Source organism: Taudactylus pleione, unplaced genomic scaffold (assembly GCF_031769625.1).
Source record: "Taudactylus pleione unplaced genomic scaffold, aTauple2 ptg000043l, whole genome shotgun sequence".
Classification (NCBI taxonomy): Eukaryota; Metazoa; Chordata; class Amphibia; order Anura; family Myobatrachidae; genus Taudactylus; species Taudactylus pleione.
The window spans coordinates 2,051,203-2,067,091 of NW_028284445.1; the positions used below are offsets into that span (position 1 = coordinate 2,051,203).

Below are 15,889 nucleotides of genomic sequence, written 5' to 3' on the forward strand. Positions count from 1 at the left end.
ACCACGCCCCAACGCGTTTCGTCATCGACTTCGTCAGGAGGCTGATTGTGGTACGCATATTCATTGAACGAGTTTTATGTCCGCTGTCTGCAATAAAATCTGTTTTACAGTTTCATGCACTATGTGGCGCCCCTTCTTTCTTGCTCTCAATTCCAGATATATATATATATATATATATATATATATATATATATACACACACACAGACTTGTGTATATATATTATATATATATTTTTTTTTATTTAGGACAGATAACGATTTCATTAAGGAGCAAACTGGGCACCCGGTGCCTGTTAGGAGTAGAGGGATTCATTACCTAAATTAGGTCTTTAAAGGAGAATTTCTAGCAGATAAAACAATATGCTGGAGTGCATGTACAGCCTTCCTGCAGTTACTAGCTGATGATATACTATATTTAATTTTGTGAACCTGGCATAGCATAGACGGATTAAAAACAAATATAATCACCACTGAATAAAAGAAATACCTGAGCTACATATATTAGCGAGTTCAGATCATCTACAGCAATATCGTAGGGGACACCGGTAAAATGGTCAGGATTCCTAGGCCAGCCAACGTCCAGCTTGTAGAGGTGCTGTAGTGCTGCTCTCATGGGATAAGCCCACACCTGTAAATATGACAGGAGAATAAATTATATAACAACATTCACAATGTTCCCATTGTAAATACCATAATAGTGTAGGTTTAACTTCAAGGCTTTCCCTCAGAACTCCGCACACAGGCTGATTCAGAACTGCACGTAGTTTGCTTTGCTGGTGATTAGTGCAATGTTTCGCACTGCGCAAGTTCCGTCGCAGAGAATACACTAAAATGGAACAACTATAGGTGATTCAGAGATGCACAAATCTCAGCTGCATCTCCACTAGCAGCTGAGAGGATGTGATTGGGCAGTAAGTGGGCATTGGCATGTGGGATAAGTGTTCTCAGGGTGTATAGGTGGAGTGCGGGCCGCTCACAGGTGGCTGTTACAGGCAGATCTCCTGCACCAAAGATAGGGCTGGTGCAAATGTGCGCAGATAGTGATGACAGCTGCTGTCACAAGCAGATGGACGGGGGCCGGAAAGATACGTGCAAGTCTGCATACGAGCTAATACTCACCTTACTGGGCACGCAATGCAGCCGATTTGCATGCATCCCTGAATCAGCCCCACAATGTATTACAAAACTGCAGCTTCCACACTGACAAAGACATTTGCCCAGGGGCGTATTTATAATGGGTGCAGAGTGTCCGGTGCCCCTGGGTCCACGGGTAGCCCGCACCGCACACCTTGCACCCATATTATACTTACCTCTCCATAGTCTGAAGTTGGCGCCGGTGTCAGTGCTGTAAAAACGCCTGGAAAATAGCTGCCGGCCATTTTCCCAGAATTTTGCGCATGCGCAGTACAGGGAAAATGGCCGCCGTGGCCATTTTCCCGGTGACCTGCGCTATAGACTCTGGGCACACTCAGTGCGGTGCTGCCCGCCCCGTGCAGCACTCAGTGCCCTGCCGGCCTCCAGACTGTGAGGAGGGGGTCTGTGACGGAGATTGCACACGGGCCCCCTCCTCTCTTGAAATGCCCCTGGTTTTGCCAATAATTATATCATTCATTTATTAATGTGTAAAGTCAGTGTACGCAGAAAGGCGCAGTTGTGATTGAGACGCACAGTATCCGGTGTGTATTGGAAGTGGCTATTCCCATGCGTGAAAATGGACAGTCTTAATGGGCATGTTATGGGAGTGTCACAGAACTGGCTGCAAACTCAGACGCTTAAGTGCTGACATTGGAGGAAATACTCTGACAGGGAATATGCAACTAACAAGGGGCTCGTGCAAGTTTCAATGGTGCGACTGATGAAGACATACCAGGTGGTATTACAGCTCAAAGTGGGCATCTTGGTCCTTGCATATTCAGGCACACGTATGTACACAAGGGGAAGGGCTGATACTAGCATTACCATAAAGTCACAGACATGACTATGGGACAAGATGCTAACGCGGTCACAGCAGAGTGTGACTCAGACTCAGGCCTCTGCAGGATTTGGATAGGAGAACCTGGACAGACTGAGGGTGGTTCTTGCCAAGAGCAGATGAAAGGGCTGATGCAGTGCTGGGAGCAAAGAAGAAGGAAGGAAGAAAAAAAAAAAGCACAACTTTACTCCTAAAACCATGTAAGAGGTGCAAATGCATTTATGCAGGGTGAATACTGGCTACTTTTGCATATATTAAACAATTACTGGGCAAATTTATTATTACACTGCAATTTAGATTTGGCCAGGACACAACTCAACTCCAAGGGGTAAATTTACTGAGCAGCAGCTGCCACTTCTCGGCGTGTTTCGCTTTGAATAGTGTTGCCGTTTAACATTTGCTGCTTAAATATGCTGAGAAGCAGCGTTTTGCTTAAAAACCTCACCACTAAGTCCCTCTGCAATTTCAAATCTGCCCCAGCAGTAGTGCTACAGGGTTCTGCCATGGTGCACATTTGTCCTTTTTTGTTTTGCTCCCAACACTGAATTAGCCACGGACTTTGTGAATTAGCCACGCCAAGCGTATTTTTCTACTGTGACTGGTACTCTGAGTGACTTTGCAATTAATGCAATAAGATGTAAAATTCGGAAAAAAGTACAAATCTCTGCCCTTGGCACCACATCGAAGCCACGCCAAGCGTTTTGCGCTTGGTATGATTGTAAGCAAATGAGGACACATCTGTATATAAAAGGAGTGTGGAGGGCAAAATTACAGGGGTGTTTTGCATCATTGCGGGAGAGTACACAATTTTTTTTTTATTTCAAGGACTGAGGTCCAGACAATCGAGTCTCGTCCCTATACTTTTAATATTATTATGCACGATGCACCTCGACCGAATTAATACAACTATTTCAATGAAGGGCAAGAATGCTTTTTGTTTACAAACCCCTATGTAACTCAGCAATAAGTACTATTATGGCAGGATACGTTTATAACTCACCTCCTGTTTAGCCACAGAGCAAAGTAACACAAGCAGGGTCAGGATCACCACTGCGGCTGATAGGCAGAATCTGATCTTCATGTTGGTGCCTGCAGAATAAGTCTTGTGACACCATAGACACACAGCACTCACACTTCCTCCCCACAGTGTCCTGTGTATAAGATCTAGCATATGTATTACTCCTCACTATAAGGGATCCCAACATCAGTTATTTATTTTGAAATTGTCATCTGCAAACCATAAGGTGATTTGTCCAATGGTCCTATAAATAAATAAATAATAATAATAATAATAATAATGTGACACATTTAACATGGTGATAAACCTATCTAATACTTTGTCAGTATATACACACAGTCAGGGACTGGCAATCTGTGGTTCTCTAGCTATGCTGAACTACAAGTGCCATGACTTCCTGTGACTTGTTTGTACTGTTCTTCAATAACTGAATAGCCAAAGCGTACCAATCTCGGGACTGGCTAATGCTGGTTATATAGAGCATATATATTGATTATGTCAGTGTAATATACATGTTATACAACAGGTAACTACTGTCAGGTCACATTCCTGTAACTTACACATCTCTCCAGCACTGCAGGGGTTAATGGACATGTGACGGCAGGGGGCAGAGTCATCACAATGCCCCCAGTTCTGCCTAGATCATCATAGTGCGACAGAAGGATTAGGGGTACTTGGGGGTTTATAGTACAAACGACAACAATTATATCCTATATTCTTTTACTTCTGCAGCATGCGAGATTTCTTCGTTTAATAGATGTGTAAGTGTTGTGTCTCCTGGGCCAGCTGAGGAGGGGCTCATAGGTTTCTGACTTGTGTTTCATGAGGAGAGAGGATAATCGTATGTTAGAGTCCTCCCAAACAGGGGCCCTAGGCTTTGCGCGTGCTCCGGAAGTTCTTCCTCAGCCTCTGATACATTGTATCACTGTAATCAGCGCTGCTGCGGTAACCCTGTGTGATCCCTACATGCATTATTATTGTGGCACTGCTGTAACCCTGTGTGATCCCTTCATGCATTATTATTGTGGCACTGCTGTAACCCTGTGTGATCCCTACATGCATTATTAGGACAGCAGATCTCTGGTCTGGGCTGAAGACACACTGTATTAATAAACCCCGGGACATGTACAATGCTCATTCAGTATACAAGTGGTAAGTAGCATTATTCATTATTTGCCTGATATTGATTATCATTAAACCATTGCATTTAATTTTCCTGCACTATGTCTATCTCCTATACCACACCCATAGGGGTTGTTTTTCAGCTTTTTTGGATGAAATTAGCAATTTATTTAATTTACTTAATTCAAAATAAGCGCTTGGGTGTGATGTAGAGTTGAACATAGGTCACATTCTGTGTATGCCCAATTACATTTATATGTTTTATTTTGACATTCATACATCTAAGATGTGCAAGAACAGCGTATAATGGGCCTGATCCAGCAAGGAACGCAGTTGCTAATGCGCACGGTCGGCCGATTGTTTCATACTGCTTATGCATCACAGCGCGTGAACTAGCTATTGTGATCGGTGACTACGCAGACAGCTCGAAGAGTGAATGACAGGAAGTGCCGTTTGTGGGTGGTGCGGGGGGTGGTCGGGCGAATGTGCATTTCAACACCGTTGCAGGGGCGTGCATAAGCTATCCACTGTGATGGCCTACACAGTCTAAGGGCTCATAGTGTGCGTGGTTATCAATTTCTGAGTAAGTTCAGGGCTTGTGCAAGTGTGTGTGAGGCTGTGATGGTACTCTATTGTACCAATGGTTTCGCTATTCTGCTAAGTATTACGGATTTGTGCAATGTAAAGTGGGTGTCCTTATGTAGTGCTGAGTTTGCATTGTGAACACAATGGATTAGCATACTATCGCAGTTGAACTGCTTGTGTATGCAATATTGTGTACTGTAGTGAATTAGGCCCAATATGCATTCATTGTCCTTCTAAACTGTAACACTGCTTTTATACCGAAATTCTGGGTCTGACCCGGAGATTGGAACAGGGTTCCAATCCGGATCAGACACGGAATTTCCCCGGCGCTGACCCAGGATATTCCTGAGTTGGCACCGTTCACACCGGAACTGGGTCTGCAGAGACCCGGCTTTTCCAGTGTTGAAGTGGACGCTTGGAGAGACGTGATCTCCAAGCGCCACTGAAGCCGGGCAATAAGCAGGCATGCGGCACGATCCAGGTCACCGTGACCATGATCGTGCTGTTTACACTGCAGGGTTTCACGGGTTATTCCCTTGTTAAACCCTGCAAGTTACCTGGGTTGGATTGCCGGGTCACTCCACCCGGCAATCCAACCCTGTCCTCTTTTACACCAAGGAGCTACCTGGGTTAATCCTGCAATAACCCGGGTTTTAGCTCTGGTGTAAAAGGGGTATATGATTACACCAGACCCTCCAACATGGCCCCTGCCACCAGTTACACAGTGCTCTGCTCTTGGACTTCCCTCCTAATATATGATTGCAGTAACCTGTGTTTAAGTAGTAAATTGATGAGAAATGTGTTTCCATGTTTGCATTTACACATCCTTTCCCTCCTCTTTCTCACCTCTCAAAAATAAAGGAGGTGGGAGCTCCAAACCTTTATACAGATGTAGACTTGTGCTTTTTTGTGGGCTTATGCAGTGCAAATGCCAAATTGGAATGAGCCCCTTTGGGAGGGATTCATTTCTGCAAGAAGTGCCATTGGGCATAACCGCTACGCCTGACTGCGCACAAATCAGCCAATTACGCCAGTATACATTGCAAATTTTTAATCACACTTGTGGGGTGTGAGGGAAAACATTTTCTGTGCCATTAAAATGTCAAATGACTAGTGTGCACGCTCCCGCTGGTTGTTTTTTAAATCAATCATCGCCCGAACTTGCTGGTAAGTCTGCCAATAATGATTAGGCTGCTCTTAACTACCTCTTTTACACTGCACTTTTCTTACTATGGCGGTGCCCTGGGGGGTCCTGCGCTCTGGATTTAAACCCTAGTATGTTAGGGACCTACCCTAAAGAGGTTACCTGGATATGGTGGGTAGGCCCATAACTTTGGCCAAGATTATGCTAAAAACCTCTATTCATTGCAAAATTGTATTGCATTTATATATTATCAGTAGTTTGGAGTTGTGCACCTGAGATTTGTCTGTTTCTGTGCCTGCAATTAGTCTCATCAGGTAGCACCTCCCATTATATATATATTCAGGGTGTGCAGTCCAGGAATCTTTCCTATATATTATCTAATTCACACAGCAATTTACGTTCACACAAGCTTGCAGCAGGATCATATGTTGTTAACTGGTAATGCTGGTCACCAGTCTGAAGAAGTCTCCATCCAATCAATGTATTGTCTGCAAGTGGAGAGGTGAACTTAATGAGGGCATCCCTCTCCCTGACCACTGCTGTTTTATGTCATCAGCTCCAATCTCCTCTTCTTTCCAGATTGATGCAGCTCTGAAAAACACTCTGCCACACCTGTAAACGGTCATGGGCTCCCCGCCTTTGTGACATTGTGCGATCTGTAGCATCTGGTCTGGCATGTGGTATCTGAGGTTCTGTGATATCACACAGTAACTAGAGACCACATCACGCAGTAGCTGAAGAGGACAAACAAGCAAACTCATTGACTTTGGGCTGTACCTAGTGCAGGGAGGACACCAGCGCCATCATGGATAAGAAGTCATTTGAGATGGTGTTAGATGAAGTGAGAAAGGTATGGTAGGAAAGCAGCCATTTGTTTACAATAGTCTGACCGTCTTATGTTTTTATATTAACATTATGTGCAGTGTCTATCCTGCATGTAAGTACACTAATCTGTTTCCTTCTCTGTTTTAAGGCTGTTATGACGGAGTATAAAGTCAAGGCCTTGGATTATGTGCATGGCTATTTTTCCTGTGAACAGGTAATGTTACAAAGCAACAAACTGTAAAAACAATAAACAGTAAAGCTCCATAATTTATTTTGAATATAAACTAAGTGACTAACAGCAAATGACATGCTTAACACACTGAAAGGTGAACTCACGGGTGGGGGCGGTGCTTATCCAATCAGGGGAGTCATCTAGATGGGCTGAACTGCCCAGTGCTGATCTACTCTCTAATACTCATACTTTGTGGAAATATAAATTTCACAGGTGAGGGACATTGGGACTGATTCAACAAGCAACGCAAAGGATAGAACGCACGCACCCATCCGCTGCTACAATATGCTTATCAATACATATACGCACAGACAGCAGCACAAGATGCAGACGCCCAGCCCTATATTAAGCCGCCCATCTCCCTTTACTCAAGGTCCTAACTTTAATTTTTCAAACACAGCCTGTAAAATGACAGAAGCTGATTGGTTGGTACTTTCTCTCCATTTTATCTCTCACCAAGGCTTAGCACATCTCCCCCAGGTACTACTATCTGCCACTCCTATAGAAATGATCTAGATATGACCAAGCCAACATTCAATCTCTCATCACCTCTGCTCATGCTTCTTCCCCAAATTCCTTTTTAATACATTTGAATTATATAATCTAATGTTATGACCCTTCCCGCACCATCATTGCCCAAGATTTCGCTTCCTAATTCAAGTATAAGAATGATAAGATCCAGTATAAAATTATATTGTCTTCCCTGACCAACAGCCTGCAGAATGTCTGTATTTTCTCCCACAAATGAGGATAAAGTATCTACTGTAATCTTATCCTCCTATTCTACCACCACTCCCCTTGATTCTATACTCTCACATATACCCTCTGTTGAAATTATATTGATAATATTCAATTTCCAGTGTACACATTACTGAATTACCTGTCCCTCTGTGAAGGATTATATGTCCTAGAGATAAATGAATTCTGTTAGACAGATCATGTACATAGTACAAAAATGTGCACGTTAATTACTTATCATTTCCGATCAGATCAGATGAGCAGATCCAACATGCTTTTTGTCAGCTGTGTACACACTGCAATAATCTGACCGAGCAGCTGAAAATCGTCTATTCGGCCCAATTATTGCATTGTGTGTACTTTCTTAATTCTCCTGCATCTTCCTGCGGCATTTTGCATTGTTGACCATTCTCTTCTCATACAAACGCTGCAATCCCTAGGACATTGTCCTATCCTGTTTCTTATCCTACTTATCAAATCTTATTTCCAGTGTTCACTTATCTAAATCCATATCCTGTCCACTTCCCTTACAAGTTGCAGTACCACAGGGCTCTGTCCTAAGTCCTCTGCAAACCACAAAAAAGCTTCCTCCACTGTGTTTAGGTAACGGGTCAACATTAAAGGGGACCTGTAATTTTATTTATACATTGCATAATGTGTTGTACACTAGCTATACATAAAAAGACCTAATGTAGTTCCACCATTGTCCTGTTTGCCTACTAATGCACGTGTAACCCAGGCTTCCTCCATACAGCTGCTCCCCCGGCACAGGACAGACTGTACACGCTCATCATGTGTATTCCTAACCAGTCTCTCTCTTCTAGGTGATTGAATTATTGAGATATTTCTCATGGGCAGAACCTCAGCTGAAGGCAGTGAAAGCCTTGCAGCATGTGAGTATATTCATGATGTTTTTATATCAATGTGTTGATTTGGTAGTGCACTGAACAACAATGATAATGCAACAGCAGTTGTGATAATAGAGGGAGCCATGAAATCTCTGAACCCCTCCACTTTCAGTGCAGTAACCTTGGGGGTAGATTTGCTAAAGCTTCTAAAACAGACAAGTTGAGGTGTTGCCCATCGAAACCTATCATTTCTCTATTGCATTCTAGAAAATTATAGATAGAATCTGTTTGGTTTCTATGGTTCTATGGGCAATACCACCGATGTTTTTGAAGCTTTAGTAAATCTACCCATTTGGAGTGATGGCACAATGGGAATTACATCTCCTGCACACAACTCAAGTCAGCATTTCTGGAGGTGACACTGGTTTTTGTCATTAGGAAGGCAACAAATTTGATTAGATATGGATAAGACAGGATGTTTATTAGAACCATTATAACATATTGCTAAAATATTTTATTATTTTGCCAGACTGATGATAAAAAAATAATAATAATTAGAGTAAGTGACTTCTAATACAGAGTTGAAAGAATGCTTTATTTAAGTATATATTTTTTTATTCCCATCCTGAGATGGCAATAATACAATAAACATCACGGTTAAGTCTCTTTTAAACAAGATGGCTCCAAGGGGAACATTTACTAAGCTGAGGCTTTTCAAAGCCGCAGCTGGTAGGCTTTAATAGGGCAATACTATGAATTGCAAAACACTACTGGTGTTGCACTTAATATTGTTGTCATTTTATATCCCGCAGCCAGAACAACCAACAAGTGGCGGTAAATATAAATATACCCCAATGTCTAGACTAAATGTGCAAAAGCATGCACTAAACGGTCTACATGTTTGCTTGCAATGCTGGGAATGTATACATGAAGTCAATGATCGTGTTATTCAGGTTTTGCATCTGTGAGTCATCTGATGTGCAATAATACAATTGGCTGATTCTCAGTCTGTAGGGTAAATATCATAGAGCCCCTGTTACCAAAACTTACTGGAGGCAGCCACTGTGAGCTTAATCAACATTCATGACCGTGAGAATGTCGCCTCTCTCTCCCCTAAGAACCGCTGGCGTCAGTGCGGCTGAAGGCTTTGATGTATTTGTGCAGAATTACTGTCTTTTCTACTTCAGGGTCCATAGGGTATCCACAGGATACCTTAGGGGGTATAGGTGTGACGTCAGTCGCAGGGCACCAAAGAGTTAAGCTTTCAGCCTCCCAGGATGCACTAGGTCCCCCTCCTATACCCCGCCCCCAGGCCAAGGCACCTCAGTTTAGTTTGGTGCCCGGCCGGAGTCGGGTGCACCTGTTGGAGTGGGGGCTAGAAGAGCCCCTGAAGCTTATTCTTCATGCAGCTGTGGCTGCACAACTGGATGAACAGCATGGACAGTCAGTCCTGACGTCCATGCTGTCTTCCCTACACCCCGCCGGTACCAGAACGCCGGTACTGATCCGGGGATGCTGGTGGGCGTCTGGGGTCACAGCTAGCGGTGACCCCAGATGCTCCGGACCATGGCCGGATTCAAGGGGGACAGAGGTAAGCAGCGGGGTCCCGCGGTGGGTCCCCGCTGATCACATGGTCCTAAGTCCCCAGGCAGGGGGCTCCCTGGGGACTGGCTGCAGCGTGGAGCCAGGCGACCAACCTGCGCTTCCACTACCCCCTGGGACAGCGGACCGCAGCAGAGCGGTAGCGCTGCGGCGTCCCAGGGGTTAAATGCATGCCAGGGGAGCGCGCCTTCCCTGTCTCACAGCCGGCGCCTCCCCCGCTGCACACAGCCCTCTCTGCACTGTGCTGACTGGTCCTGTGTCAGCGCTCCTCCCCCAGGCCAGCTTCTCTCTGCTCCTCGGCGGCCATCTTCTCTGCAACGCATGGTGAACGCTGCTGGAAGTCTGGAAGGAAGCATCGTGGTCTGGGTCCCCCCGCATACCTCTCCTCCGCTGTGGCTCAGGTCTGTGTATGCAGCGCTGTGTCCTACCAGGCCCTGTGTCTGTGTAGTTGAGTGATCAGCGCTGTTAGTGCAGGAATTGTTATTTCTCTGCATTGTATGTGACTGTGCTAGCGCTGCCTGTAACTATTCTTCACTAAACTGTCAGCTTTATTACTGTCCCTGTTCTTTCTGCTAAAGCCCTTGCGGTGCGGTGCTGCAGGGTGGTCTCTCGCCTATTTAATACTTAATTGGTGAGAGAGGTCACATACGTGGTGCCATCATGTCTGAAAGTGATTTTCCCCTCCGGCTACAGTGTACCACGTGCAAAGTACCGTTAGCGGAGGGGGAGGGTAGCGCGGAGGGCCTTTGCCGGCAGTGTTGTCCATGGCGCGGCCTATTACGGTTACAGCACTGGTACAGGAGCCGCCCTGGGCTTGTTTCGCTCAGGCGTTAACAGCTTTAGTGGGCCAGTTAGCTCCGCAGCCCGCGTTTACTCCGATGGGTTTGTCCCAGCAGTCTGTGGTGTCGTCACCCATGCAGGGGTTCCCACGACAATTGGTGGTACCCCACAGTCTCCCTATTTCCCCGCACCCGGGTTCTCAGGAGCCAGCGTGGGTTAACTCCCTGACGAGTTCTTTACAGCACTTGTCGGATGTATTGCAAGGGGAGTCTGTGATGCGGCCTCATAAAAGGCCGGTGGCGTCTCTGTCCGCTCCTTATGAGGATGACGAAGGGACGTCTGATGATGGGGAGATTCTGGATCCTTACGATCAGGAACCTTTCCATACTAAGGACGCTGATGCTAAGTCCAAAGTATATATTCCTGGACTTATTCGGGCGGTCCGCACAGCCTTGGTGATTGAGGACGAAGTTCCCCCAGCGGCTAAATCTAAGTATGCCTTTTTCAAAGATGTGAAGGGCGATGCCACAGTCTTTCCTCTTTCGGGTCAGTTGGTGGACCATTTAGAGGAGGCGTGGAAACAACCTGGCAAAAGATACCAGCCGCAGAGACGCCTGGCGGTGGCTTATCCGTTCGCGGATAATTATTTTGCTAAGTGTGAATCCCCTCCACAGGTGGATTCTCACGTGACCCGTCTTGTCCGTAGTGCCACATTGCCGATGCCATCCATGTCCTCCCTTAAGGATGCTACGGACTGCAAGGTAGAAATCTGCCTGAAGTCCGCTTATTCCCTTGCAGGGGGGCAGCACGGCCGGCTATGGCCATTTGCTGGGTTGCCAGAGCGATGGAGCGCTGGGCGGATTCATTAGAGGCTTCTTTTGAATCCGACTGTCCGGCCGAACAAGCGGAGTTGATTGGCAATCTCCGTGATTCGGCCACCTACATCAACGAGGCGGCTCTAGACATTAGTACTCTGGTGTCTAGAATTTCTTCAGCAGCGGTAGCTGCTCGTCGCACCTTGTGGCTGCGATCCTGGAAGGCGGACGCAGATCCAAGAAAGGTCTGGAAGCGTTGCCGTTTACCGGAGAAGTTCTCTTCGGTCCGGATCTGGATAAGATTGTGGCCACGCTGGCGGCAGCCAAATCTGCTTGTCTCCCGTCGGCCGCTGCTCCTTCTGGTTCTGGACCATCGTCCTTTCGGTCATCTAGGGCCCAGGGCAGGCCCAAACCACAGTCGTTTCCTCGACAGGCTGGCCCTAAGAAATCGGGCAAGCCCCGGAAACAGGCATGGAGTACCAGACGTCCGGCCCCCAAGCCAGATGACAAGCCTGCGGCCTGACGGTCCGGGTCTCCCCTTGGGGGATCCCAGGGTGGGAGGCCGCCTGCTGCAGTTCTCCCGGTGTTGGTCGTTCACTACGACAGACACTTGGGTTCTGGAGGTGGTCTCTCACGGGTACGCCCTCTCCTTCCGGCACAGACCCCCGGCTCGATTCTTCACCACGGGTCTACCATCAGACCGGAACAAGGCTACGGAGCTGCGGAAGGTATTGCACACTATGCTCCAGGCTGGAGTTATAGTGCCTGTTCCATTCTCCCAGAGGGGCCAGGGTTTCTATTCAAATCTATTTTTGGTACAGAAACCCAATGGGTCATATCGTCCGATTCTCAACCTCAAAGCACTCAACAAGTCTTTGCGGGTCCCGAAGTTTCGGATGGAGACCCTACGGTCCATCATTCTGGCGCTGGAACCTGGGGACTACATGGTGTCATTGGACATACAGGACGCTTACCTGCATGTCCCTATTCTTTTGCGCCATCAAGAGTTCTTTCGGTTTGCAACCGCAGCGACCATTTCCAGTTTCGGGCGTTACCTTTTGGCCTGGCGACAGCACCACGTGTTTCACCAAGGTGATGACGGTCATGGCGGCTTCTCTGCGGCTGCAAGGAGTCCGCATGTTGCCGTACTTGGACGACCTGTTATTGGTGACAGGATCTCCAGAGCTCCTGTTACACCACTTGGACCTGACCATTGCACTGCTGCAACGGCACGGCTGGCTAATCAACTGGCAGAAGTCCACTCTAATCCCGTCTCGGAGGATTCTGCATCTTGGAGCCTTATTGAACTCGGGACAGCAAAGGATCTTCGTGACGGAGGACAAGATCTCTGCTTTACAGTCAAGGGTGCGCAGTTGTCTGCACAGCCGCCGGGTGTCCTTACACTCGGCGATGAGGTTACTGGGCTCCATGGTGTCGGTGTTCGACATGGTGGAATACGCCCTGTTTCACTCCAGACCTCTGCAGCACCTGATCCTGTCCAAGTGGAACGGGCTGCCTCAGTCTCTGAAGTTCCAGACGATTGTGCTCACCCCGGAGGTTCGCCTGTCCCTTGCGTGGTGGTTAAAGACGACCCACCTCAACAAGGGACGTCCGTTCTGGGTTCCAAATTGGGTCCTGTTGACAACGGACGCCAGTCTTCGGGGCTGGGGAGCAGTTTCGGGTCCACACTTGTTCCAGGGCAGGTGGACGCCGACAGAAGCGGAGCTTCCAATAAATATCTTGGAACTCCGTGCGGTCTTCAATGCTCTCCTGCAGGCACAGCGGTTTCTCCAGGGTCACCCGGTGCAGGTCCAGTCGGACAATGCTACCACCGTGGCCTACATAAACAGGCAAGGAGGAACTCGCAGTCGGGAGGCTCTCGTAGAGGTCTCTCGGATCCTGGTTTGGGCGGAGCGCAATCTTCCGGCCATATCAGCGGTCTTCATCCCGGGAGTGCTAAATTGGCAGGCGGACTTTCTAAGTCGCCAGGACGTTCATCCAGGGGAATGGTCCCTGCACCCGGACGTTTTTCAACTACTGGTGGACAGGTGGGGTCTTCCAGAAATCGACCTCATGGCGTCCCGGCACAACAACAAGTTGCCGGTGTACGGGTCTCGCACAAGAGACGAAGGGGCGTCTCTGGTGGATGCTCTGTCCGTCCGGTGGACGTTCAGGTTCACATACCTGTTCCCTCCGGTCTCCCTTCTTCCACGGGTAGTCCGGAAATTCAAACAGGAAGGAGGGATGCTCCTGTTGATAGCTCCCGCGTGGCCCAGACGGCACTGGTTCTCAGACCTTCAGGGTCTGTCCGTGGACAGTCCTCTGCGGTTGCCGCTACGACCGGACATTCTGTCTCAGGGTCCTTGTCTTCACCCGGACCTGACTCGGCTGTCTTTGGCGGCGTGGCTATTGAGACGGCCATGCTGAGGTCCCGGGGGTTTTCCAGCTCTGTGGTGCGTACCATGTTACGAGCTCGGAAACCGTCTTCCGCGAGGATATACCATCGCGTGTGGCATATGTTCTTCCAGTGGTGTCGACCGAGAGGTTATGCACCGCGGGAGTTTCGTCTGTCTCGGATTCTCGCCTTCCTGCAAGCGGGACTAGATCATGGGCTTCGCCTTGTTTCTTTGAAGGTACAGGTTTCGGCCCTATCTGTCTGGTTTCACCGTAGGATTGCTACAATCCCGGATGTGCGCACCTTTATGCAAGGTGTTCTCCGTATTCAGCCGCCCTTTGTTCCACCTGTGGCGCCTTGGGATTTGGCTGTGGTCCTGAGGGCTCTCCAAGGACCGCCGTTTGAACCACTGGGCTCAGTGGATATTAAATGGCTAACAGCTAAGACTGTTTTCCTTCTGGCCGTTGCTTCAGCCAGACGTGTTTCTGAGTTAGGGGCTCTTTCTTGTAGACCCCCTTTCTTGGTTTTTCATGGGAACAGGGCAGTGCTCCGCACTCGGCCCAAGTTTCTTCCCAAAGTTGTTTCCCAGTTTCATGTTAACGAGGAAATAGTTGTTCCGGCCTTTAACTCACCGGGTCTTTCCGTGGGTGAGGCCTCTTTGGATGTTGTGCGGGCCTTAAGGACTTATGTGGACCGCACTTCTTTGTTTAGGAAGTCGGACGCTTTGTTGTCCTCTATGGCTTCTGTAAAAAGGGTTGGCCTGCTTCAAAGCAAACTTTGGCAGCCTGGATCCGTATGGCTATTTCTGAAGCTTATCTTCATGAAGGCCTACCGGTCCCTCCTTCTCTGAAGGCTCATTCCACTAGGTCTGTGGGTCCTTCGTGGGCAGCTTGACGTGGTGCCTCGGCAGTTCAGATCTGCAAGGCTGCTACGTGGTCTTCTGTCCATACCTTCGTGAGGTATTACAGGTTTGACACCTTCGCCTCTCAGGATGCTTCCTTCGGGCGGCGGATTCTCCTTTCTGCACAGGAGCGTCCCCACCCTTAAAGGATACTGCTTTGGGACATCCCCAAGGTATCCTGTGGATACCCTATGGACCCTGAAGTAGAAAATATGAGATATGGTAAGAACTTACCCTTGTTATCTCTATTTCTACGAAGTCCATAGGGTTCCACAGGACTCCCGCCCTGTCGCACCTGTGCTGCAGATGGGCTTTGCTCTGGTCACCGGTTTTCCGTCTCCCTCTGGTGAGAATGTGATTCTTGTATGTGTCCAGATCTTTGTTCTCTCTCTTCCTTCTCCTCCTCCGGCCTATGGCTTGGTAACTAACTGAGGTGCCTTGGCCTGGGGGCGGGGTATAGGAGGGGGACCTAGTGCATCCTGGGAGGCTGAAAGCTTAACTCTTTGGTGCCCTGCGACTGACGTCACACCTATACCCCCTAAGGTATCCTGTGGAACCCTATGGACTTCGTAGAAATAGAGATAACAAGGGTAAGTTCTTACCATATCTCATATTTTTACATTACATACTTAGTAACAAAGACGTGATCGCTACTTTGTATATTTCGCAAACCATAACTGCATTTAATAAATAATAGTGTTTGTAACATTGTGTGTTTTCTTTTGGCAGAAAATGGTTGCCATACCTGCAGCAAAAGTTGTGAATATACTGAATTGTTTCACATTTAGTAAAGACAGACTGAGTGCCCTGGAGCTGCTGGCAGTGTAAGTCCTTATACCTTTTACATCTTCTTTCTGAAAAGACGTGTTTACAATGGGCTGACTCAGGGTTGTACGCTAATGCTCCCTCAG

The 15,889-nt window shown here is 47.6% G+C and overlaps 2 protein-coding genes across 12 annotated transcripts in view; one reads left to right on the forward strand and one right to left on the reverse strand.

Annotated features, from left to right (window-relative positions):
* NHLRC3 (NHL repeat containing 3) overlaps nt 1-3,871 on the reverse strand; it is an 85,454-nt gene extending 81,583 nt beyond the window's left edge. For 2 of the 8 annotated variants that reach the window (XM_088460182.1, XM_088460181.1), the window contains exons 1-3: nt 3,552-3,869; nt 2,974-3,235; nt 489-629 (exon numbers count right to left, since the gene is read on the reverse strand). In XM_088460182.1, coding sequence (XP_088316308.1) covers nt 489-629; nt 2,974-3,144 — 312 coding nt within the window. In that variant the 5' untranslated portion in view covers nt 3,145-3,235; nt 3,552-3,869. Of the gene's footprint in view, nt 1-488; nt 630-2,973; nt 3,236-3,551 lie in introns of all 8 variants that reach the window. The other 6 variants (XM_088460187.1, XM_088460185.1, XM_088460183.1 and 3 more) reach the window with 5 other exon arrangements.
* The window catches only part of PROSER1 (proline and serine rich 1), a 62,857-nt gene continuing 50,760 nt past the window's right edge, over nt 3,793-15,889 (forward strand). The window contains exons 1-5 of one of the 4 annotated variants that reach the window (XM_088460176.1): nt 3,793-4,143; nt 6,422-6,692; nt 6,816-6,881; nt 8,462-8,530; nt 15,708-15,802. In XM_088460176.1, the coding sequence (XP_088316302.1) occupies nt 6,648-6,692; nt 6,816-6,881; nt 8,462-8,530; nt 15,708-15,802 (275 nt within the window). In that variant the 5' untranslated portion in view covers nt 3,793-4,143; nt 6,422-6,647. The remainder of the gene's footprint in view (nt 4,144-6,421; nt 6,693-6,815; nt 6,882-8,461; nt 8,531-15,707; nt 15,803-15,889) is intronic. The other 3 variants (XM_088460179.1, XM_088460180.1, XM_088460177.1) reach the window with 3 other exon arrangements.